The sequence below is a fragment of the Corvus moneduloides genome, chromosome 1 (assembly GCF_009650955.1).
Source record: "Corvus moneduloides isolate bCorMon1 chromosome 1, bCorMon1.pri, whole genome shotgun sequence".
Classification (NCBI taxonomy): Eukaryota; Metazoa; Chordata; class Aves; order Passeriformes; family Corvidae; genus Corvus; species Corvus moneduloides.
The window spans coordinates 47,292,046-47,316,601 of NC_045476.1; the positions used below are offsets into that span (position 1 = coordinate 47,292,046).

Consider the following 24,556-nt stretch of genomic DNA (forward strand, 5'->3'; position numbering starts at 1 on the left):
TCAAAAATAAAAGGTGATCTGTGAACCAAAGCATTTTAGAAACGAAACTGTTTTTCTGGATTTTTTTTTTCTGAGATGGTGTTCAAGGTCTCCCTGGATTAAGAAGTCTCCTGAAAGGAGAATCAGCCTTGTATGACAGAGAGAAATACCTTAAGAATTCAGAAGTGGTGGCAATCTTCCAGGTCCATCCCATCCTGCAGAGCCCATCCCACATGTTCCATGCTACTTCCCTTACCACCCCTTTGGCTGACCTCTTTTGCCAGCTGATGTGGTGTCTCCATGTCCTGGTTGCTAATTCTTCAGGACTCTGATAACTTCTCATCTTTCATTCGCCACAGGCTTGTTTTTCTTGCAGGTTCTCCTCATTCATGAGATTCCCCTGCCCTTCCCATGTCAGTCGAACTCTCCATCCTGCCATTCAGCAGTGGCACAGACCTGGTGTTTGGAGGCCACATTCAAACACAACACCCAACACCTCAAACCTATGGGTTCACTGGTCCCAGGAGACACACACAGGGTCAAGGACTGAAGGAAGACAAGCACCTCACTAACGCAGTTTAATAATAGCATTCGTTTTTGTCCTTAGGGTCCACAAGGAATTCCTGGTATAATGGGACCAAAAGGAGAGAAAGTAAGTGTCTGTTGTCATGGAGTTTGATGTGGTTTTGAGGAGCAAAGAAGCAGGGGAGGGTGTTCATTTTTTGTCTCTTTAGTGAATAGTGAGCCTTATGAATGGAGAGTTTTTCTTTAATTCGAATGTAAAGCTATGAATTGGCTTGAAGCTATAATTTAGAACTTAGTCTTTCAGTGTTCATTTTCAGTCTTGAAATATTTATTATGGCTTCTCATGGCCGTGACCTCTGTTTAGGGTATGCTTTGAGAAAACATGTCGGGTGCAAAAGTCAGCATTCCTACTGACCCAAAGGCCTTTGAGCTCCCTGTCCCTCTGGGACGACTTGAGGAGCAGAGTTCTCCCATGCAGTGTGAATTGTATGGGACAGCTCAGGTATTAAAGCTGGCCTATTTGTTAAGTTATATTTCAGAAGTGCAAAGATTTGATCCATAATGATGCCTAAAGAATCTTATACCTGAAGCTGAGCACGTAATTACGTGCTGTGCTATACAAGATGTTGACTGTAGGTTTAGGGCTGGGAACACAGGAAAGACCAAGGAGTTCTGATACAGAAATTCTTCTCATTTTACCTCTGTAACCGAAGTCTTGAGCACTGTGAAGAGATTCACAGTGTTTTGTTTGGTGGTATTTATTTGTTTTCTTGGGGATGGGGTTATGGATTTGCTTGTTTGTTTGTTTGTTTTTTAATAGAAATGCATTGATGCATTGACTTAGGAGCCCTTGTGCTTCCTGTGGTGTCTACAAGACTGACATATTCCTTTCTCTGACAGGGGGAGATTGGCAGGCCTGGAAGAAAGGTATGAACAAAGAAATCCATCCAATATTTAATAGCAGCTGCCAGGGAGGGGTGCAGGGAACTGTTCAATAAAAATTAGCTAATGTGGAAGTTTAACCTGTTAGTGCTTCTCTCACTGCTACCCAGGGTGGATGGTAGGGAGGTTTGGCTGGAGAGCTGCCCCAGCTGGTTTGAATTTGACAAATTCCCTGAGTAAAAGCATGGAGACAAGCCAAAGAGTGGGACATTACCTGAACTGTCTGTGTGGACAGGAGAAGCAGGTTATATGAGCTATCATAAAAGGTGTAAAAGCAAAATCACTCCAAAATTTACTCCTCCAAAGTCTAACCAAGACTCAGCCAGATACCCCTGAAGGAGGAAAAACTATTAATGATTACCCTTCCGGAGCTCTGGCACCAATGCAATATGCTGACTACAATCCTATGCTTGGGGACATATGAGCCATGATACATTGTCAAAAATATGTGCTCCTACATGTGATGAAACAGAATACGTTATCTCAGTCACTAAGTACATCCATTTAATGTAATTAACTTTAAAGAAGACAGAAATGCAGGATGAAATCAGAGATATGCAGGGGGTGGTCACTAACTAGGAAAAGAAGTACCCTTCTAATAATACACCAAGGATTTTGACACCTTTCTAATAATATACCAAGGATTTTGACACCAGCTACCAATCAGTAATTCAAATAAATGTAAAACACATAAACAGAAGAGGTAATTTTCTTTAATCTATTTTCAAATGCGCTACAGTAAACAAAAATATTAATATAAATTCAAGGGTTCAAAACAGTAATGCCTTCAAGAGAGTAACCCACCAACCTACAAGGAAGTGCTAAACTTTAAACACAGTACATCAACACTTACTCTTCTGACAAGAACAAGTAGGTTCTCAAAGAAAAGTTGCTCATGTTGGAAATAAAACTGTGCAACTCTTGTTAAAAGCTGTCTGGCCCGTGAGAGTTCACTTGTGACCCTGAATGTCATGATGACATTTCTGAGATCATATTGTCTAGCAGTGTAATGCAGTGGAATAGCATTAATCTGCAGCACTTTAGGAGATATTCAAAGAGTGATTTACAGGCAGCAATTAAAGCAGATAAATGACTGTATGTACATACGTAGTTATTGCTATCATATAGTAGTTAATAAAGAGCAATTACAGCTAGCAGTATAGGAATGTTCAGAATAAGGACCATAGTAATAGGAATAGCTTCTTAAAGATTTCGTTCCGCTCTCAACATAAATTGGATTTGTATGGATATAAGTACACAAAGGTCTTTTTATCCCCTGTCTGCAGTAGTGACCTGTGTAGGAATGGTGTTACATGAACCATTGTAATCAATGTTTTCCGTTCAAGGGTAGACCAGGTCCCCCGGGCGTCCCTGGGATGCCAGGACCAGTAGGATGGCCTGGACCTGTGGGACCGAAGGTAAGACTAAAATTCACATGGAACAAACTGTTCAGCATCACAGTTTGAACAGAAGAGTTGTCTTGGGAAATCTCTGAACAGCTAACTTGCAGGAGGCTGGGAAGCTGCAGCAGTGCAAGGACACTCTGTGCTTGTCCCCTCTCTTACACTGCTCTGCAAAGGCCTGTCCAGTCTAAGGTTAGGTTACTCTGCCTCCAGCCCAGCCCCTGTAGCACTTCTTATGTGGATTAAACATGTCAAAGGGAAATTGAAAATTAATACAATGAAGGCTCACTGATAGCCCCCGGTGTCTCACAATCACACGGATCAGTGTTTCTAAACTGATTGCCATCATTATGACTATTGTTTATGAGGATCCATGTGCCTGAAGGTGTACTGTGAGCTCGTGTGATCAGAGGGAAAATACCAGGCTGGTATCAGGGGAAAGAGATTACAAACCATGAGAATGGCTGATCATATCTTTGACGTTCATTCCCATACAAACAAATATTAATTCCTGTTATTTTTATTAACCAACAGCAGAAGAAATGACATTCTTTGCTACTGCAAAGTGACTGCTTCACCTGCATTTGTTACAAAAAAGTCTTCAGGACAGTCCTTTAGTGAGTACTGGCTTATGAAAAAGATATGAGCTCTTCATAGGAGCTGTGGTTTATGGAGGTTCTACTGGAACTTTTGAGATAACTTGCTTTTCTTCAAACTAGGATGCATTAGACTAAAGGACTGCACAAAATGCCTAGTTTGAAACTGCTTTTTCTGGTAACTCTTTGACTCTCTGTTTGCTCTATGAAGGTTGATGCCCCCACCTCAGAGGATGTGATGCTGTAGCTCTTGATACTGAAAGAGTAGTAGTAGGTGACTTGTGAATTCAAGCCACATCTGGGAATCAGACTTTCAAGATGTTCACAGACACGTCAGATGAAGAATATCTTCTAGTATGTGGGAATGTAGGCAAGCAACAAGAAAGTATGCACTTACAAGAAATCGATGTTCACTTTGAACTGAGATGGGAAATGGTTCTCCCCACAAATGCATTGTGTGCTATGATTTACCACAGCAGCAGCAGTGAGGGCAAAGTTCAGTGAACCCCTTCCCTCATAGTCTTAGTGAAGGAAGAGAGCAAAGCAGACAGAAAACTCATTCACTTGGTCTTTTCCTTATAAACAGTTTAGGTTTTTTTATGTAGTCTTCCTAATTTTGATTTAAACTCCACTATCTACTACTATGCTTTTTCATCACACTCCTGGAAGCATCCCTCATATTCAGTAGTAATACTCTTTCCTATACTTTCACTGCAAGTCCTACTTGCTGTTTGATTATGATTCTTCTGCTTTTATTGTCTCTTCTAATACTGGTCCCCTCTGTTCTTTAGGTAGGTTCACAGTTTCATTTCTTCTGGTCTTTATAAATTTCATTTTCCTGCCAGTCAGCAAAGGCTCCAGTTGAATACAGTGCAGAAGATCTCTGTGGTCACTTCAGTTGGTTGTGTCTTTCTTTCTTTTCTCCCCATCTCTGATCTTCTCAAACTTCTAATTCTCCTCTTCACCATAAATATTTGCTGCATCCCTGTCTTGCTGTAAATCTCCAGTAAGCTGCTGTTTGGATTTTTTAACTCATGTCCACCTCTGTGGATATTTGCTATTTCTTTGGCTGGGTTTTGTTGTCTTCTCTTACTTTGACACAGCCTTACTCAGTCCATATTTCTCCTACTTCATTCCTTCAAGTCTTGTCTGAACTTCTGCAGGGGCAGCAGCCAATGGGAAAATCCTCTCTGTTTCTTGGACAGTGAAAGCCAAAGGAGAGTAAGAGCCAAATGTGTTCTTCTGGTAGCACTGCTGCATGTCTGGGGGTCTACTCTGTATTTCACACTAGATATAATTAGCTGACAGCAGCCAGAGAAGTGGTTGTAAAGATTTTTCATGATTTACTGGCTCCAAATGACTGTTCAGCACATGGTGTCTTGGAACTACAATAAAAGCAGTCACTATGCCTCCACAAGCCACAAGGCATGCAGCAAAATGCCTTTCTTTTCTGCAGCTCAGTGGAGGTGATGCTGGGTAGAGGCAATGCACCTTCATGCAGAAAAGGATGCACTGCTGATGGTGGTTTGCTTGCATGTCCTTTAATAACATCTGGGAAAACTGAAGCAAAAATTACCCACACAAGAAAGCGCAAACAGAAGAGTAAGATAACATGTGAGGGCTCAGGCAGGATCCAACTGCAGTATAGACCCTGGTCTACAATGCTACACCAAGGTCAGGTTTAACTATTTGACATAAAACCTGAACCACTGAAATGTCAGACATTCAAATAGGACCTCATCAGAGTCACATTCAATAACTCTCTTTATTGACCCCTTTAGGGTGAAAAGGGAGAGTTGGGTGTGATGGGATTGCCAGGTACAAGAGGACCAATGGGCTCCAAGGTTTGTTAACCAAACACTGCATTTTCAGACATTGGTTTCTAATGCTCTGCTGACAGCTGCTTCCCTCACAAATTTTCTTGAAAGCATTTATCAAGATTTATCTTTTCTAATACAGCTAAAAAATATGTTCTATATCAAGCAAGGTTATGCTGTCTGGTTGGGCTTGGCTGTGTTTTTAGCTTTTCATAAAAATGCTTTGGTATAAATTATTGTAATTTATTTTAAAAGCAAGCTCAGATATAATTGAATCCCACTAGAAAAATGGAGTTCTTAAGCATACCTGCAGCGTTAAATCACGTCTGCAATGTTTTCCACTCGCCTCATAAGTCTGTGGAGATAATTTTGGTCCCCTACTAGAACTACACATATGTACTGACAGTTGAAATAAATTATGTAATCAGCTTATTCAAGTAAAGGACTGGAAAGAAGAACTGAATACCTTTGTTTATTCTATGTTTCTTTAACAGAAACTCAGTTTTATATCAATGATCACACTAGATTACTTAAGTATAACTTAAGTATGTTCAGTGGGGGAAAAAACAACAAACAAACAAACTAAACAGAGGAGGAAGATTATTGTTAAAATTATTTTATATTATTAATTGTGGCATCTAATGCTTTATTTACTCTCAGTTACATTTTATTTCACTTGTTTCAGTTTCAAAGCTTTATCAAAGCTTCTGGCTTTACCTGGCTTTTTCATAATGGCTTTTGGGCTGAATTGTCTTGCCTTTAATTCATATTTCACAGTTCTGTTTTGGTGCAATTTTAGGAGCTGTAAATATTCATTTGCATTTACATGTTGATGCAATTAATTATTTGTGCTTCGTTCTTTTTCTTCACTTCAAAGTTTGAAAGTCCGGCTTCTTGGGTGATCTTGAAAGCGAGAAGCATTAAAATATCTATCATTCCCTTTAGGGTTTTCCTGGAACTAGAGGAGAAAAGGTCAGTGTGACAACAGAATAATGTATAATTTAACATTTGGAAACACTTATGTTAAAAACAAAAGTATCTGTAGGAACGAGATTGAACTTTGATGAAATCTAAGGGTCCCACTGAGAAATGAAAACAAGTATTGAGAGGGAGCATAGTCTTGTGGCTTGGGCTGGGGTGCTGAAGAAGTGAGTTTTACATCCTCTAGACTCATGAACAAGTTGCTACAGTGAAACTCACTCCAGGTTCCCCATCTGCAGCATGGGTTAAATAATCCTTAGTTGTTGGTCTGGTTTAGTTAGGTGATACACACTTTGGCACTGAGACAGTTTGTACTCTAAGACTTTACAGTGGGACCTGAACTGGAGAAAGAAGCCAACTGGGAAAAAAATATCAAATTTTAAAGTATTATGTCCAGGAAAGCATGTATTTAAAGTAATTGTCTGAGGAGAATGAGTCCCTTTTCATACAGTCCTTACCCTCAGTTCTGTTATCATATCAATAATGAACCATATACCTCACTCTGAAGATATTACTGTACTCTATTGACTTCAGTAATGCACTGTGTAGGAGAAATATTTTTTGCTTCTTCATGAAATGGTAGTTATTAGGCTGTTGTTCCCCTGTTATCTCTCTTCAGGGATCCAGAGGTGACAGAGGTGACAAAGGAGTCAAAGGAGACCAGGTAATTTTCTTTTCCAAATGGCTGTGAATGTGCATCTGAGGAGAAATGTACTTCTGACAGAGAAAAACAGTAGGGTCATAGAGGAAAGGAGCCTGGAAGCATCTTCCAGAGAGGGCAAGAGTGGTGAGGGAAAGCAGTGGTCCCATCTGATGTGAGGGTCATGGGGCAGCTCCATGTCCATGTGCCCCCAGCCCAGTGCTTAGGGGGACTGATGGGTCAGAGAAGGATTTTCCTGGAGGTCACCCCAGCCCCTCCTGGGCTGTGCAGTCCAGAACCACGGCAGCTTCCCAAAATGCTTTCAGCTGGTGGTATGATAATACCAGGAGGGGTAGAGGGGGAGAGGTTCATGGCTTGGGGGTTCTTTCACCTAAGAAATGAAAAGTAAACTGCTTTAGGTGCAAATGGAGAAATGGCTTTCCCAGAGGTAGGGTTTGGGAGCTGTCCAGGTAGCAGAGCTGCCTGCAGACAAGAGCACAATCAGGATGGTTTTTCCAGAGAAACAGAAGCTGGCAGCAGAAGATCAGACAGAGGAGTAATGGTACCATACAAGGAGCTTTATAGTAAAATTTTGCTTATAAATCTCCACCTACTGCATTACCTGCAGTGCTGAGTCAGTTTTTAACCAATATCCACACGTGGCACTTGTTCTTTTCCTTCCAAGGAAGGTGCTGCTTTGTCAAAGATCACTATACATTTTCTGATTATTTTTCTCCTTTGACTTTGTAGGGAGAAATTGGCTTCCCTGGAATGCTGGGACAAAAAGTAAGTGGGCATGATGTGTTGGGGAGTTGTGTTAAATGCTGAGACAGGGTCAATGAGTGGATTCAGGGCCTTCCTGGAAAGTGTAAGACACTGAGGGTCTTGCTTGACTCAATGACCAGCACTGCCTGGACTTGATCAAATTCTTTAGACTTTTTAGTTTAGGAGAAAACTCTCAGATTTAACTCTTTGCCATTGTTTCTCTTTTTCCCCCAGATTGTTTGTTTAGTCATAATCTTCCTCCTGCTTAACATATCCAAACTCTTGTTTATAGATTTGTAACTGCCCTAATTGCTTGGGTTTTATTCACTTGAAACTAATAAATATTTCCTTCTTGATACTCTGAAACAAAATAGCACTACTGTAAATAGCAGTGGTAACTATGACCAGTTTTATGTTATCATTATTCTGTACTTGAAAATCAATCAAGATTCAGATGTTGGCTTATGGAAAACCTAAAGGTGGATAATTTCATGACATAATCAAATCATATCTCTGAAATTAGGAAAAGGAAATAATAGTTGCTCCTAAAGAGATTAGAAGATGAGTGAATTCACCTTCCTTTCCCTAAGCATTTTTATCACACATGCATCTTAACAGCAAAGCAAGGTATTGCCAAGGGGTCAGAGAGTTTTTCAAGCCTTGACCCCTCCAAGTCTCTAATCAGGTTTCTGATCTCATTTGGCCTCTGCCTTAAGAAAGGATTTTTCAGGGGTATGTGGGTAAATGGTGTGAGGTGGTTTTTTTTGTTTGTTTTAAAATATTTTTATAATAATTTTGGATTTCTAAGAAAGAAACGGTGCCAGAATTATCTAGAGGAATCATGTGAATGAAAGCAATGTGCATCTGTTGTCTTGGATGAGGCATAACCATGTACTCACCTCCTGCTTCCTTCCCTCTGCAACCACCAAGGGAGAGATGGGCCCGAAGGGACAGTCTGGAGTACCAGGATACAGAGGACCTATAGGAAGACCTGGAAAACGAGGCAAACAAGTAGGACCACAGTGTTTCCTCTTCCTGTGACTCATGGCATCTGTGTGATTGTGTGGTCTAAGCTCTTGTACCCTGCACTGTATCGCACAGGGAGTGGACAGAATTCCTGGAACACCTCACAGGCATGCACAAGCTACACAGGAGTTAAAGCCTCAGCTTTAGGGCTGGAGTCTTGTCTGCAGCATTCAGCTCCCTGCCCATGCAGCGTGGGAAAAGATGTATTTATCCTGGATTGGTAATGAGCTCATTTAATACAATTTGAGCAGACCTTGAAGGCTTCCTTTGAATCCTAAGCAACATAGAGCTACGCTCCCAGCCACACCTGATGGCTAGAGAGCTCAAAACTATGCTAGCAGAGCTATATTTTCAGACATTCAGATGAATTGTAAGGACTAGGAATTGTGTGTAAATTGGATACTGACTCCACCACTATAGCATTTCAGTGGTAAGGGCTTAGCTGGAAGTATTTTATTTGCAGTCTTGTTATGCCCGGCATGGCAAGGAGAGGCACATCCCTGCTTCACTGTTGCTCTGATTAGAACAGGTAATATCTGAAGTGATAAAATAGCCAGGGTGGGGAAAAAAAGGGTGGGTGTTAGGGAGGAAATAATAGGTAGGAAAGTAAGGAAGGTATGTGCAATGTAAGTCTGCTTGATGACCAACAAGAAGGTTTTTTTGTCCTAGATTTGTCCGGTTTTAAAAGCTGGTGTGTGCTCTTTGCTGGTTTTGAGGGGTTTTGCTTTATTTTTTTTGTGAACTCTGCTCATCCATCCTGCCTGCGTGCTGTGGAATATCTTTCCACAGCATAAGGCAAGAGAACACGCAGCGCCTGCAGAGCAGCTTGAACGCTGTGCACTCCTTCTGTGCACAACCTTAGACATGTTGTCACCTTACACAGTGGCTTAATAAAAAAGTGGTGACATAAGTGTGTCATAAATTAAGGCAACAATCGATACGACTAAAAGACCTATAGTCTGGCCCTAAATCGGTGTTTCCAGTCCCAAGGCTCAGTACACAAACCCCTTTCTGGTGCCCTGAAAGCAATCTTAGCATTGATTCATCATTCCCTCTCTGTAACTGGTGAACTTGGTATTTCCTTTCTTCTTTTCTAATCCTTTGAAAAAACTGGGGAGTGGCATTTTAAGGCTGTGGGTCTGGCTGCCACCTTTAAGTACTGTACCTATCTGGCTGTTTGTTCAGCTGAGAGGATAGTTTCCACCAGCATGGGGCCATTTCCTGTCTCTTGGTCCAGCTGACATGCCTAGATAAAAGCAGCTAAATTAAGCAGGTGTCACTTCCACTTCCATTTTGAGATACGTCTTGATTAGCTCACTGACTTCTTCGACTCTCCCTGCCTCTGGGGCAGGCTCTTCCTAAAAGGTAGCCAGGAGGAGGGAGTCACAAGTCACAGTCCCACAGCTGCTAACTGAGATATAACACCCAAAGCTTTATAACTTGGGAGCTGACCCTAAGCAAACCCAAGTTTAGGGTTTCAGTCTTGAGAAGGAGGAATGACTTAGGGCTTTAGATAATGCTACTTTGAAAGAAAGAACATGAATATAAATATTGTCAATGGGAAAAGCTTCTCCAAATGGCGTGGGCACATGTGAAAAATAAACAAGGCAGAAATACTGAACATCAACCCTTGCTATTATTATTTAATCCGTCAGTGCTAAGCAGGAGAGCATTAAGCAATCGTTCCTCCAAAGCAGGGGACACAAAAACCAGCTTGTTTTCAGTCAGTACACGTCCGACTGGCACCACCTTGCCTCTGTCAAATTGCTGCTGTGTGGGGGAAAGAGATTTCCCACAGTCTTCTTTGGGGTTACAAAATCCTGGTCTGCTAGTTCTGGGTTGCGTAATGCAAGAAGTAATTAGAGATCAGCATCACTGACATTCACATAAATCCTGGAATGTTTTTATGGCTCAGAACTTACCTAATAGGATTAAACAAAGCAAATATTCAATTAATTCTTTATAGGCCATGGCAAAATCAGCCTTCCTCTGCTGAAACGGTGCAAGTGACATTCAAACGTATCCATGGGATGTAACATATTATATAACAACAATCATTTCAGCATGTATTACTATATATGCTTTGCTACTCTTAAATTTGACATGCAACCATTCATCATATGTCTTTGAATACACATTAACCTGGAATTACAGCATCTTCAAGGAAATATTCTCCTTTGTCATTAAAAGAAAGCTTACGTAGTAGACATCACTTTGATTATGCTAAATAATGTGTGCTGCTACATAAAAATCAAGTCGGATACTTAAACTTTAAGCTATGTAATACACTTCTGAAATATAAAGCTGAGAAATCCAAGCCTTGGAGAGTATATGAGCAGGAAGGTAAATATAGTTATTTTTAATAAGCGTCACCATATTAAATTCAGGAGCAAAAAATGAGAAGGTGTCAAACAGTTCTACGTTGAAACTTCCAAATGCCTAAGGATATGCTTGTATGAACAAGCTCCCATGAGGCAAATTAGAGCTGATTTTAGAGAATATTAGCTATTGCATGGTAACTGTGTGCAAGCCCCTCTCCCACAGGTAAATTTGAGGCATTGACTGCTTGTTTGGCTGCCAGAGGGACATCATTTGTCAGCATGCTGTTGCTAAACACTAACCTGCACTTGTAAAGCCAAGCCCTCACTTGGTTTGTGATGATGTGTTAACATAGATACACCCATGGTGAAAGTCAAGAAGATACAGGAATCCAGGCACCTCAAGCACTTCTGAAAATAGTGTGAGCTTCAAAGTCATTAGTGTGCTTCTGAAAGGCTGCACCCTAAGACTGGGAAATGTCACTGTGGAAGCCCTTGACAACTCCTCAGTGATTTTCCCCTTTCTTTCTCAGCTGCACTCACTCCTAGAGAGTTACAAGGGTTAAAAACTCATCCTTAAAAAAAGGCTATCAAATGACTGAAGTCAGAGCAGGGTGATTCCTGACTCCTCACAGGGCAGATCCCTGTGACCATTCCCATTTGGGAGCAGAAGTCCTGCCTGGGCATGCCTTTCTGTCTCCACATAGGAGAGGAGAGCACCTGTTCCCTGAGGTGGTGTCCATGAAGCTTGTGCTGCGAGCTTCTTCTGGCAAATCTCTTGGCTTTCTTAAATGGGAAGCCAGTGTTGGCTGGAAGAGGTTGTTTGTTACTAATAGTTTAGTCAGTAAATGGATGTCACTTCTTTTCTAGGGACTCAAGGGAGATGTTGGACCAGCGGGTGTCATGGGCCCACCTGGTAAGCCTGGTCCTGTTGGCCAGCCAGGCCCCCCTGGACCATCAGGATTAGGTAAGCAGAAGATGAGGTGATGTCTCCAAGAGTGTCCCTGCTCCCCAGCCCCTCCTGACTCATCAGGCACACATAGGCTCCTCTTCACAAAGTGCTGGAGGGCTTTGTTTGCTTCTCCATTGATGGCAAGGAGAGGATTTCTCCTGGAGGCAGGTTATGCCATCCTTGTCCATTATAAGGACTCTATACCTTACTTTAAAGCCTACTTTATGGCTTTTTATGTTTCAAATAAAACCAAAAGTAAAGCCTATGTGGTCCCTGAGGGATTTTTGTAGATGGGGATAATGAAAAGCCATCTGGTGGCCTCAGAGAGACTAGGTAATCTCCATCATCAAAGGTCTGCTTTTCCAGGTATCCTGGAAAATGCTCACCTTGTGCAGCTCTGCAAGAGAAAAACAGATGAGATCCAAGTTACAGTGGCATTAAGGAAAGAAGGGAAGAGAATGGAAGTGAAAGGACTCAGGGAAAAAAGAGCAGTGGAGAAAAACTCTCTATATAATTAAGTGCTTGAGATCTATGTTCACTGAAATCGTGTGTGTTGTAGAAATCATGAGGAAAACCTTGTAATAACTGGTAATTGTACAGCATCAGAGCTGTGCATGCACATGAACCCTGGTCAGCTTGTGGGTCCAAACGTGGACATGAAGGACAATACATGACCCACAATGCACAGTGGCAGTGAAGCCTCAGGTAGGGTTTCTCACCCTGGATATAAACTAAAGTATCTGGAAAGAAAAGCAAAACCTTACTATTGCTTCAAAGGTACAACAGCTGTTTGTACTGCAGCCAATCTCTTCAATGTCCCCTTCCATTTTGCTTTCCCTTTTTCTTCCCTTGCTTACATCAGTGGACAGGAGGTCTCTTCTTGTGGTGGTGGGGAAATGGAACATCTGTGAAGCTGGACACAGCTTCAGAGTTTTCACATATGTCATGCCTCCCGTTAAGAAGCATATTTGCTTGAGTAAATTAGCTGGAAGCTTTCAGAAGGCAGAATTTTCACCATGCTGATGGGAAGGCAGCCAGGACCTTGAGATTACTTTTTAAAGGCTTTATTCCATCCACAGAAAGTTTGTGTGTCAGGGTTGTTAATAATTTTCCTCTAGAATATGAATTCTGATCCTAAAAGACATTTCTGTAACGACTCCACTGCTTGCAGAATGAACATACTGGCTCATTGTCTAAATCTGCAGAGCAGCACATCCTTGCCAAATTTTAAAAGTCAAAAAGCAGTATTTTTTTAAATGTTTAATTAAAACATAAAAAACCTCCTGTATTTTTAGTTGTGTTTTGCTGTACAGAAACCTGTGAAACAGCATTGCTCAAGTGGTTGTACAAAGGCACAAGTCCAGTGTGTTGTAGATGCATACAGAGATTGACTCCACAAAACTTGGTGCATAGGTGCTGTAGAGTGATCTGTGTGTTCATCCTGTCCTGAATTTCTGTAGCTTCAAACAGGCTGACATTCATTCTAAGCAAATGGTCTCTCTCTTCCTCTATCAAACGGGTAGAAAAATTCAAAAGGCGATCTGAAACAATACAACTGTGGTAAAAACCTGGCATCTTTCTCCTGAATTAGTGTTTCTGGTAACCCTTCAGTTCCCAGCGGATTTGGTGGGAGATGTGCCTATCTGGAAACTTGGGTAAATGCATATCTCCACCTGGCCTGTACTTTTCCCACTAAGGCTGTGTTTGTGTGTTGTGTAGTAACTTCGTAACCAGGCAACCTGGTACTCTGCTTCCCAGGGCAATTTGCAATAGGACCAAAGGGAGAACGAGGACTTCCAGGGCCTCCAGGGAGATGTCTCTGCAGAACCCCACAACATATGAGTAACCCATCATATGAGGAATCTGTGTTTGGACACAGCTACCCAAAAGTTCCCGCGGTAAGCAGGTTTTCTGGGAGGGGATGTGAGCAGTTCTTAAGTGCTTTTACTACAAGAGATGTGGTACTCACTAATTTTTTTATTTAATAGGAAGATATATGGGCAATGTGTGATTTCTAGTACCCAAAACCTCTGAGATCCAGCTGGTGAAAAAAAGTTCAGTCTCATAGATAGTTGTGTGATTGATGTGCTGAAGTGCAGCTGTTTCAAAACATCAGCAAGGCAGCAAGTATTTGGAAACCTTTTTCAAGCCTGAGGATGCTGTCTTTCATCTACTACTGTATATATATAATCTTTTGTTCTTTTTATTTCATTAAATCAAAATGCATTTTAGATTGGTCAGTAAAGTAAGCATCTCTTTCTTGGTTTTTTTTAAGACAGTGATTTCAGAATTGAATATTGTGGTCAAGCATTTCACATATACAATAGAACTTTCTCCCAAAGCACACACCCTCAACCTTGAACCGAACAGGAGTTTCCACAAACCATGAGAATCAGGTGTCTGGGCTCCTGTCTGCAGACACATTATATTGCTAATAGTACACATGATATAGCTCATTCTCATCTCTAGCCTTGAAAGCATTTTTATGAGCAAATTGGACAAAATAAAGGACAAGGCACTGGTGAAATGTGACCTAGCAACTTTTCATCACTGATTTCTTTGGGCTTTGTAACTACTTTTTATGTACTTTTCCTTCTGCTGGGCTCTGCCTTATTATTCTGTACACTGTAGCCCTTAGTCAGCAATGCAGATGCTACCTTGCTGCTGTGTGCCAGCACAGCCCAGCCACTCCACTCACGCAAGTGGAAATGGAGCCGTGTCTGGCAGTCTCTGAATGTCAATAAGCAGCAATCAGCTTTGTTAAAGCCCCATCTATCACACTGTCAGAAAGCTGTTACAGTGTGTGGAAGGGACACACTCACAACACTGCCCATTAAACTGGGTCATTGAGCTCAGCCTTTTGCACAAGTGTGTTGCAAGTCTTGTGAGCTGTGTCAGCTGCTCACTCATCCCTAGCTGTGTTGCATTAGGAAAAACGCTCCTGCTGTTTTTAAAACATACTGGTGAGAGATGAATGTGCTGAAATAAAGGTGCATTTCACATCACACTGCATGCAAAAAGACATCATGTGCTTTGCAGCCTGGAGAACTCACAGGAAAAAGTATAAGGCTCACACTAAAATGTGTAGGTCTTATTACCCTCCTTCTCCATCAGGCACAGTTTCATACCCGATCTTAAAAGATAGCAATGAGTGTGTAAGCATCTAAAATACCATACACTGTCCCTGGGAGCCCCCAAGTGCCATTTTGTTGCCAGGAACGTGGGATGGCAAAAAGGCAAGGCTTAGCTCTGGAAATGAAGCACTTCCAGAGCAGCAGTCCTTGTTTTCCTGCCTGCCCCATTTGTTTTACTCCCTCAAGTGTAAAGAGCAGGAGCTTAAACATCACTGTTGTTTATTCTGTTCAGATCCCCATGTAGCAGCTTTGAAGCCTGTCTTGGACCACTTGTCAGCTCTTGTCATGGTTCTATAGCTGCACATGGAAAAGATCCAGAGATGGTGCTCTCTGCCCTGGCCCCGAGGTTTGCCAGAGCAGCACATCCTCAGCACCATCACCCACTGCACCCAGCTGCTCCTCCAGTGCCAGCACAGCCAGAGGAGGGCAGAGGCTGGGGAACAAAGTGCTGTTTTTCTGTCACTGGCTTAGATTCATTCGCTTTTTTCAATCTTGTGTAATTTCAAAGGCTGATATCAGTTGAGACAGCACAGTTCTGCTATTGATTTCAAGAGAAATTGGAGCTCTGGGGCAGGGCCATGAGCTCCTGAACACAATTACAGAATCAGTTCTGTACTGGCATCCTGTTCCCTTGCTTTCTTTCAGTCAAGCTGAAGGCATTTTTATTCAATGCTTCCTTAATGAAAATGGCCTTTGTCCAGGGTTATGGGAATATTCTACTATGTAAAAATTTCAGGGTAACTTGTTTTTAAAAGAGCCAATTCTGTTTATGCTGGTGAGAATCAGACTCAGCTCTAAATCCATTTTGCTCAGAAGCACTCTGTTTGCTTTTTCTTAATTTAAAAATGGCTTGAATCTTGCAAAAATTAAATAGATTAAGATGCTGAAGGAAGAGATTATTTCCTAATGCCTCTTACATCCAATTTCATTGATCAAGACAATAAAAAAATGGGTAAGAGAGCAGCTTGTCCTAATTTTACCATTTGAACTAAATTTTTTTTTCAGTGTAATTGAAGACTTGGCTTTAGACCGTAGTGTATGCATATAAAGAAACGTGCATTTTAGTGCCATTTAAGTCCAAAGAAAGCACAAAGTGGTAAAAGTTAAGTGAAGGTTGTATTGAGCCATGCATTATTTATTTTGTAGCCACAAACGTGCCTAAAAAGTTATAGTCAATCCACAAAAAGCACTTATGCCTATTTGGATTTTGCACTTGTTTCAGCATCAAACCATTTGAACACCAGAAAGTTCTTCTCAGCAGTGATTGTGCACCAGTATTTGTATGATTTTTATCTGTGGATGTGCATTTCAAAATAGGGGCCATTGGAGCCATAGTTAGGTGCTCATGAAACACCATTCTTTCCGTGGGTGCAGGTTCTCACCTCTGTTTCTGAAGACAACTAAACCATTTTTCTGTGTGATTATTTACCTATTTGAAGATACATATGGCGAAACTAGATTCTGTGACACTCCAAAAGGCTTCTTGAAAAAATTACCAATCACCTCTTTTTCTGTGCCCCAGATATTTGTGGTGAATAATCAAGAAGAATTGGACCAGTTAAACACCAAAAATGCCTTAGCTTTTAGAAGAGATCAGAGATCTTTGTATTTCAAGGATACCTTTGGATGGCTGCCAGTCCAGGTGAAAATATGACTGTGGTCTCAGAAAATTCGTGAGTGTATGTTTCATTTTGAAATACAGAACATACTTCTGTACTTAAGGTGTCATACAGAATCAATTAAGCAAATGGGGGGAAAGCTCGTTTTTGAACACTGCCACAATTGTACATATTTCTCTGAATTTTGTTCACAGGAGTCTTAACTACTGAGGCATTAACTCAGCAGTGGTGCAGGTTTTGCTAACCTCCCTGTTAACCAGGTTCCACTGTGAGCAAACTGGAGCAGAGCTCAGGGAATTACGGTAGTAAAGAGAGTTTTTATTTAATACAAAATAAGGCAAAACTCACCAGGGTACAAAGCTGCAGAACAAAAACCCTTCAAACCAAACTCACATATTTCCTTCTTGCTCCAAGGAGCTGAGTCCTGCTGAAATTAGCAGCAGGATCCTTCTTGTGTCTGCTGAACCTTGGATCAGACTCTGTATAAACCCTCTGACCAACAAATAACAAGACATAAAAACCTGGTTGTGGGATCTGCCCCCCAGAGCCCTTCACCTCTGCTTGCTAGCCAGGCTGCTGCTGGTCTGGTTCAGTAACCACTGTGTGTTTTCTTGGTCAGCTCACCCCTTTCTATCCCATGGATTACCGCTTGGAGGATGGGGGTACCTGTGGAGACGGGATCGTGCAGGATGGGGAAGAGTGCGATGACGGCAATGCAGTGGTGACTGACGACTGTATACGTAAGTTACAGTGCAGCAGGAGTGGCTTCTTTCTACCAGGGAAGGTGCATTAGTTGTACCACAGGGTACACTGCTGTCTAAATCACACAAGGAGAGCTGGTGTGGTTTGTGGATCAAGTGCAGGCACAGGGAAAGGGAGGCACAAGGGGCACAGGGTGAAAACTGAGGCCTTCGTGTATGTGGATGGCACACACTAGCACAGGGCAGAGGTGACAACAGCACTTCTCATGAAGTGCTCACTGGCTGAGTCAGAGCCAAACCACTGCATTTTGGGGGCCACATCCAGCAGCTGGTTTACTCACACACCTTTCCTGGGGGCTACCAGCTCTCTGTCTAAAAGCTGTAGCACATCTTTGCAGTGCAGCACAGCCCTTGGGATAGACACTGATGCTGGCTGTTTCTTATGGTAAAATAGATCCTGAGTCCAGAAACACCACTTTGAATTTCGTTATTCACTTAGGGATAACGAATAGGGATAGGTGTCGACCCACTACCTTCACTATTAGATTTATACAACATTTAATTCATGTCTACTGATTTTGGATGGCAAAGAGCATACAAGCATTCAAGCACCTCTGGCAACCTTCACTTCTCCCTCTCAGTTACTTTTATGGCTTGAATCCTTCCCCAGAGCACAGCTCTATACCATCTCCACACAGCAGGTTTGGTACTCTGCTGTTCCTAGCAAAGGGATGCTCCGTCACATTTCAGAAGTGTCACCCAACACTGAAAGATGCAATTCTTCATTTATATATCACTCCATTTTCGAAAATGGTGTCTATGCAGCCATGCCCCATGCAAGTTTCTCCATCCACCTGTCCATCACCACCCTTCCCCTTATAACTTAGGAATCCCAGTCAGCTTCTCAATGACAACAGGAAAGAGATTTCAAAGGCAATTCAGTCTCAACAGGTCTAGGGAGACATAAATAAAAGCTCCTCTAAGCTTGCCTGACTGCAGAGTACTCCAGAGAGACAGCATGATCTCTCCTGTCTCCAGACATGAGAAAATGATTCAATTAGAATTTGCAATCAACCGTGGGGAACAACCATGCAGGAAAATAGTCTTTATTAGTTCTAGTGCCTGCAAAATTATACGCTGTATGTCTGAGGGCACATCATGTTCTCTGTGCTATGCTCTGGGCAAAGCTTCAGGTCAATGGAGGCCTTGCAATTCATACATTTCTGACACTGATGTGACCCAAGGAGTCAACACTGAGTTACTTGGAAATGAGCACATTGTCATCATTCTTCTCCTGTGACCGAACCAAAAGGAAAAGGCTAGCCAAGTGTTAAATGGATTTTATTGTAAAATAGACTTGTTGGTCTTAGAAGCATCAATTTCTGACAAACACATCCTTGGTGCAATTAATTAATCATTTCTATTTGTAAACAACCCACTTTAGCCTCTTACAAACTCCCTATTCCAGAGTGTCTGTTTAATCCTTTGCTTAACACCAGTGGATTATCTGAAAAGATGTCAAAGGGATTTTAACTAAATCAATTTGTTCATGTTAGAAAGTCATTCTCAATATGCTGAAGATACCAAAATCAAAGTCCAATTGCTAAAATGGCAAACAAACCCACAAATTACTGCAGCCTACACGTCAGTCACCATGAAAAATTGTGACAAGTCCCACTCACGCTCAAGTCAGTAGCAGTCAGCAATGGGAAAAACACATTTTTGGCAACCATCATATACCTTTTTTTTATAGACAGGCTGCATAATTCCATTTGTATGTGGCAACTCATAGCAGACAAACATAGATGCTGCACAGAATTAGGTAAAGGTCTAGGCTAGGAATTTCAAATGACTTAAAGATCTAAGAGTATTTTTTTGAGATTGTGACCTCCCCAGGCCATTTATGTTAACTGTATTTTATGTTTCCTTTAACTTGTTTTTATAGTAATTATCTATGGCAGTAATAATTTTTAGAGCAAGTAATTAGAGATTCGGTAGTAATTATTTTTAGTATTTATCCATTCTTTCCCTTGGTCATTGAAATGGGGCTAAAACAAGTACATTCTTTGCAGTGAAGAGTACTGCTCCTCCTAAGACAGCCCTTACAGAATGCCCTCCCCAAAATATCTTGTTTTATACTTAACCCTTAAAAATCTAGTTCCACTTTCTTTACCTGTTTCTTTTACATATGAAGTGCCTGGAAGATATTTGTTTCTTTGTTTTTCACCAGGGTGCCGCCGTGCTTACTGCGGAGATGGCTACAAGCATGAGGGGGTTGAAGACTGCGATGGGATGGATTTTGGATATTTGACATGTAGAACATACCTTCCTGGGTATGTAAGAGGAGGTCTTCACTTTGGTTTGGTGGGCTTTTGGTTGGTTTGTCTGGGGGGGTGTGTGTGTATGTGTTTTTCCTTTCTTTTTTCTCTTTGCCAGCTTTAAAACAGAGGAACCTCACTACACTTAAAGCTTGTTCTACTGGGACCACTGCAAGTAGCAGGGAAGAAAGAGTCTATCAAATTATTTCTGCATATCATTGACTTTAAGGCAGATCTCATTTCTCTGTAAGAAGTACATGCCTCTTACTGCACAAATCAAATGAAGGTCACATAGACCTATGTTTGCCCATTTCTTGCCAATATTTCCTTAAATGTCCAGCCATGACATAAGAAGAGTAGGAAAGGCCATGAGAAGATGATCACACTGAAGGAGAAAATCCACAGCAACCAAAGCACAGGCTCCTGCCGACCTCCTGCTGCCTTTCCCGTTAATGGGTACTCTAGGGGCGTATTCGCTTCTGAATCAAGCAGTCATCTGTCAGCTTTTCCAAGGCGCAGGAAATTCATTCACCAGCAGATGCAAAGCCTTGCATCTGCTTAGCAACCTCCTTCATTTTAAACATCTGCTTATTGTTGACTTGCTTTCTCTGCCTTAGTTTAGGCAGCTTCCTCTGGTCAGCGTTTTGCCTCCTACAGCAGCACCTCTATTTAGCTGTCAGGTATTGTTACTGGCTAACAGGAAACATTTAATTTGCAAATTAAATTATGCGCAGAGGCCTCATCATTCAGGGAACAATAATGTGCTAATTGACAGGAATAAGAAACCACAGGACGTCTTTGTAAATCGAATGCTGTGCTAATCCCTCCACTGTAATTGTTGGAGCACTCCCGGTGTAAGAGATTACTAAAATCCAGACCAGTAAACCTGACAAACCTGAAGCACTTTACAGAGACCTCATCTTCAGACAGTGTAGAGCTGTTTTCTACTGTAAGAACTATTCCTTTCTAAGAGTCTGAAGTTTGGTGCCAAAGATAGCACCACAAAAGACTGAGGAAAATTTTATAAATTTCACTTTGTGTGTATATTCAAGTTGTGAAGAGCGACTGAGATCTTTTATTTTTGTGTGTAGTCTGCAAATTATCTGCCAAACTAAAGAAAAAGCTGTGAATCATGAGTAAAGTGGGCTGAGTATGTGAGTATGGCGCTCCCATGGGAGTTTTACCCCAAAGTAACCTTTCCTCCAAGAATTCTGTTGCAACTGATTTTCCCATTTTTACTCTTTCCAGCCCACAGATCCCTCCTCCTATTTCACACACCTTCTCTTCAGATTTTATGTTGGTCTGAGAATGTGGGTTATCCAAGGACATAGTTTTAAAGCTGCTTAGTCCACAGCTTGATGCTGTGGATGGGCTATTTGTTTAGACATGCCAGCATTAAAAACTCATTTAAATTCTTATTAACAACTCTGGTGGAGTCTTCAGTAGGTAGAGTCACTGCAGCTCAGTTTAAGTCAGTAGAAAGACAGAATCTCTGTTTTTCCTTATTTTGCAAGGACTCTTCAATTTACTTTTTTAAAAAATTATTTCAAATGTGGGAATGTGTCACTCATTATTTCAAGAACGTGAGAAATAAGTTAAAGGACAGACACAGTCACGCCTGCTGAAGCTGTTGGGAGTAACTGGAAGAACACTTAACTCAGACCATCAGATATTTCGTTCCACAGCTCCCATGGGTGAGTGCCAGGGCCTTTTGCATCCACCCCCACGAAATGCTCTAGTCCTGCTGCCAATAGGGATTTTAGTTTTTTTAATTGACGTTATGGGGAGTTAAGTCTTCACTCACAGTTTCTCCTGGACTCCTCTTTTGCTGATAAAGGAGAACACACTTGAGTACTGATGAAAATTGCCCTCCTGTTTTGTTTCCCATATGTTGTTGCATGTGTATATTCTGAGGTTCTTCGCTCCTATGGAGAGTTACATCCAGAAAACCTGTAAGTGAACTATACCATGCTTTGAAACTGAGATATTCTCTTTTATTCTAGGTCTTATGGAAAATTGCGATGCACTTCCTACTGCTACATTGACTCCACACAGTGTCGATACTTCACATGAGGGGAGTGGAGGCGGGTAGCATCCCACGTGTAGCGGGTGCTAGGTGCTACTCTATCACCTATCCAAGAAGGACTGGGACAAAAAACACCCCACCCACCTCTGTGAGAACAAACAAAGACACGTCATGCTGCTGATGGCCATTTTGAGATTTTTTTTATAAATTTGTGAGATAGGGAAAAATAGGACCACTGCATCCTGTCTTAATAGAGAAATAGATGTCAAACAGTGTGAGCCAGTGAGACTTTCATGTGGCTGAGGATGGCAACTTGCTCTCAATCATAAAAGCAACATTAAACTACTGGAAGCTGAGTTCCATTAACCAGGAATATTGTGTAACAATTACCTCCACTTAACACTGTTAAACCCAAATATACTCTCTTCAGGGGTTTTGTCTTTAACCCTTCTCTGCATAAACACAAAGCGTATCTTGGATGGGGTGTTTAGAGGGACTTTCCCTTTATTACAATGTGAACTTAGCAAGTGCTGTGTCCACAAGAGATTACTTCAGCAACAATAAGGTTACCAATACTCCTTCATTGGTCAAAGGAGTTAAAGTTCTTTCAGAATCAGCAAATCAGCCAAACAAGCTTGTTAACATCACCTTCAGGCCAAGGCGTTGTCTGTGTGTGTCTGTGCACTACAAGCAGTCACAGGAGGCCTGCAAAACACAGTACAAAGGACAAACTGGACAAATAGACTGTGAAATAGCCAAGAAGTTCTCTCCCAGGAGAAAATCAGACAAGGAGGGAAGATAAAGAAGGAACATATTTCCATATTTTTCTCCTCTGTGCTGAGCTGGCTGGGCTCTGCCTGACCCCAAGGGGCTGGGACAGCATCGGTTCCCTGCCTGAAACCATGGCCGTGTACACATTGTCTTCACTCTGGTGTCCACACTGGAAGGTCTTTACATGTGCAACCCCTTGTCCACCTGACCATCATCATTCAATTCCCAGTTACACCCTGTCCTCCCTCCCCCTCTGCCTGTTTCTGCTGCCATGTACCCCAGTGTGCACGCTCACTTTTGTGTCGCCGTAAATCAGACCTCGGAGTAGTGTGTTTATGGATGCTCAGTCGTGCTGTGCACTGTACATGTGGGTTTTGTTTTTTTGGGAAGGTTGCTCAACTATATCAGCTCTGATTGGAGTCAGGGTAATTATACACTTATTTATTAGCAAGTAGTGAAGAGCCAATTTCATATGGAAAGCATATTAAATGTTATGTGACAAAGAGTCTACAACAGAAAATGAAACAAAGAATGTGCAGAATTCAGGACTAAAAGCCTTAACACTAGGCTTTGTTTTCATACAAGCCACTCTTTTCTGCTTTGTGGTAAATGTTGTACAGGACTGTGTGAAATGTGTGAGTTATCTGTGCTGGTGACAGCGCTGCAACAGCTGCACTGACACTGGCACTTCTGTAGAGGTTAAATAAAGGTGGACGTTGTGGTGTAATGATAATGCATTAAGGCAATCAAGAAATACATGCAACTTTTACCACCTGCCAGAAGACTTTAACTATGCATGTATAAAGTGATATTGGAAATCAACAGTTAACAACAGAAAAAGAAAGAAAATTCGTGTACTCTTCATGACTATCACTTACCTGGGCTATTTATGTTGCTATGAAGCCAAGCCACCAGCATTTGTAGCCCATTTCAACAGTTTAATTTTTTTTTTTTTTTTTTTTAACTGAGGTCTTAATAAAAGGTCAAGGAACCACTGGAGCAAGAAAATTGCCACAAACTCTGGAAATCTGGGCACTAGCACAGCTGCCTTTTAATTTCCTGTGCTTGTGCAAGCAGCAGGTTCCAGCAGCATCACACCACGAGGAGCAGGTGTAGGGTTGCTGGGAGGCTCTCGAGGACAGACACGCTCCCAGCAGCATGTCCTGCTGGCCATCCCTCCGGCTGAGCCTGTGGCAGCATCTGCTGGGTGTTACTATCCCTCGGGCTTGGAGACACTTCATCTAACTACTCACCTTCTCCAAGGAATTAATCTCAACCTCCCAAAAGGCTGGAGTCTCCGAGAAACTTGGTAATTCCAGTGGCCTTTCACCTTCAGTTTTCAGTCGAATCATTTTGAATTAAAATCTCCTACCTCTGAAGGACATTGGAATAACAAAGCTACGTGCATGGATCATAGAATATGTAAACAGAAGATGTGATCACCCAGGTAAAACTGTACTGTGCTGCACATGCTCAGAAAGGGGCCTATCAGTCTGGTCAGTCTGAGAACACTTACAAAGCGTGGATTTTAAATGGACAAAGCAATGTAAAATATAAGGAAACAAAACAAAAGTTTCATACTACTGTTACTGTCTTGGTTCCCTCAGCTGATAAAGCATGAAAAAGACACCAGGCAAGGTATAGAATATATATGATTTAAAATGGTGCAAAATAAATCCTTTGCCCTCATTTCTGACATACCTGATTTATCATTAATTGGGTATTCTTCATCTGGGTTGTGCCTGGTCTGCTGCAAATTGTCTTCCCTCCTTCTCTGAGCTTCTTAACACATTGTGCCAAGACTGGTTCAAAAGTTAATTGGAACATTTCAGCTCATTGGACTTTTGTAGCAGCAAATGCTTGTGGGAGAGTTTTCTAATGATTAGTATGCAACTCTAGGCAAGTACAAAGCAGTATGCCGTGCACTGTATTAATGTATACAAAAAATCCGGCTTGCACTTAATATACAATTAAATATATGTAATTACCTACTGCCTATACTAGCAGCTCATGTCAATAAATCATGCTACCTTAGTTCCCCTA

General features: G+C 41.6%; 1 protein-coding gene across 2 annotated transcripts in view; it reads left to right on the plus strand.

The window, feature by feature from the left end:
* The window catches only part of COLQ (collagen like tail subunit of asymmetric acetylcholinesterase), a 41,093-nt gene extending 16,537 nt beyond the window's left edge, over window positions 1-24,556 (plus strand). Inside the window, exons 4-17 of one of the 2 annotated variants that reach the window (XM_032108812.1) lie at window positions 587-631; window positions 1,405-1,431; window positions 2,793-2,864; window positions 5,227-5,289; window positions 6,208-6,234; window positions 6,863-6,907; window positions 7,634-7,669; window positions 8,579-8,659; window positions 11,863-11,959; window positions 13,703-13,842; window positions 16,601-16,720; window positions 17,317-17,437; window positions 19,629-19,731; window positions 21,720-24,556. In XM_032108812.1, coding sequence (XP_031964703.1) covers window positions 587-631; window positions 1,405-1,431; window positions 2,793-2,864; window positions 5,227-5,289; window positions 6,208-6,234; window positions 6,863-6,907; window positions 7,634-7,669; window positions 8,579-8,659; window positions 11,863-11,959; window positions 13,703-13,842; window positions 16,601-16,720; window positions 17,317-17,437; window positions 19,629-19,731; window positions 21,720-21,789 — 1,047 coding nt within the window. In that variant the 3' untranslated portion in view covers window positions 21,790-24,556. The remainder of the gene's footprint in view (window positions 1-586; window positions 632-1,404; window positions 1,432-2,792; window positions 2,865-5,226; window positions 5,290-6,207; window positions 6,235-6,862; window positions 6,908-7,633; window positions 7,670-8,578; window positions 8,660-11,862; window positions 11,960-13,702; window positions 13,843-16,600; window positions 16,721-17,316; window positions 17,438-19,628; window positions 19,732-21,719) is intronic. The other variant, XM_032108823.1, reaches the window with a different exon arrangement.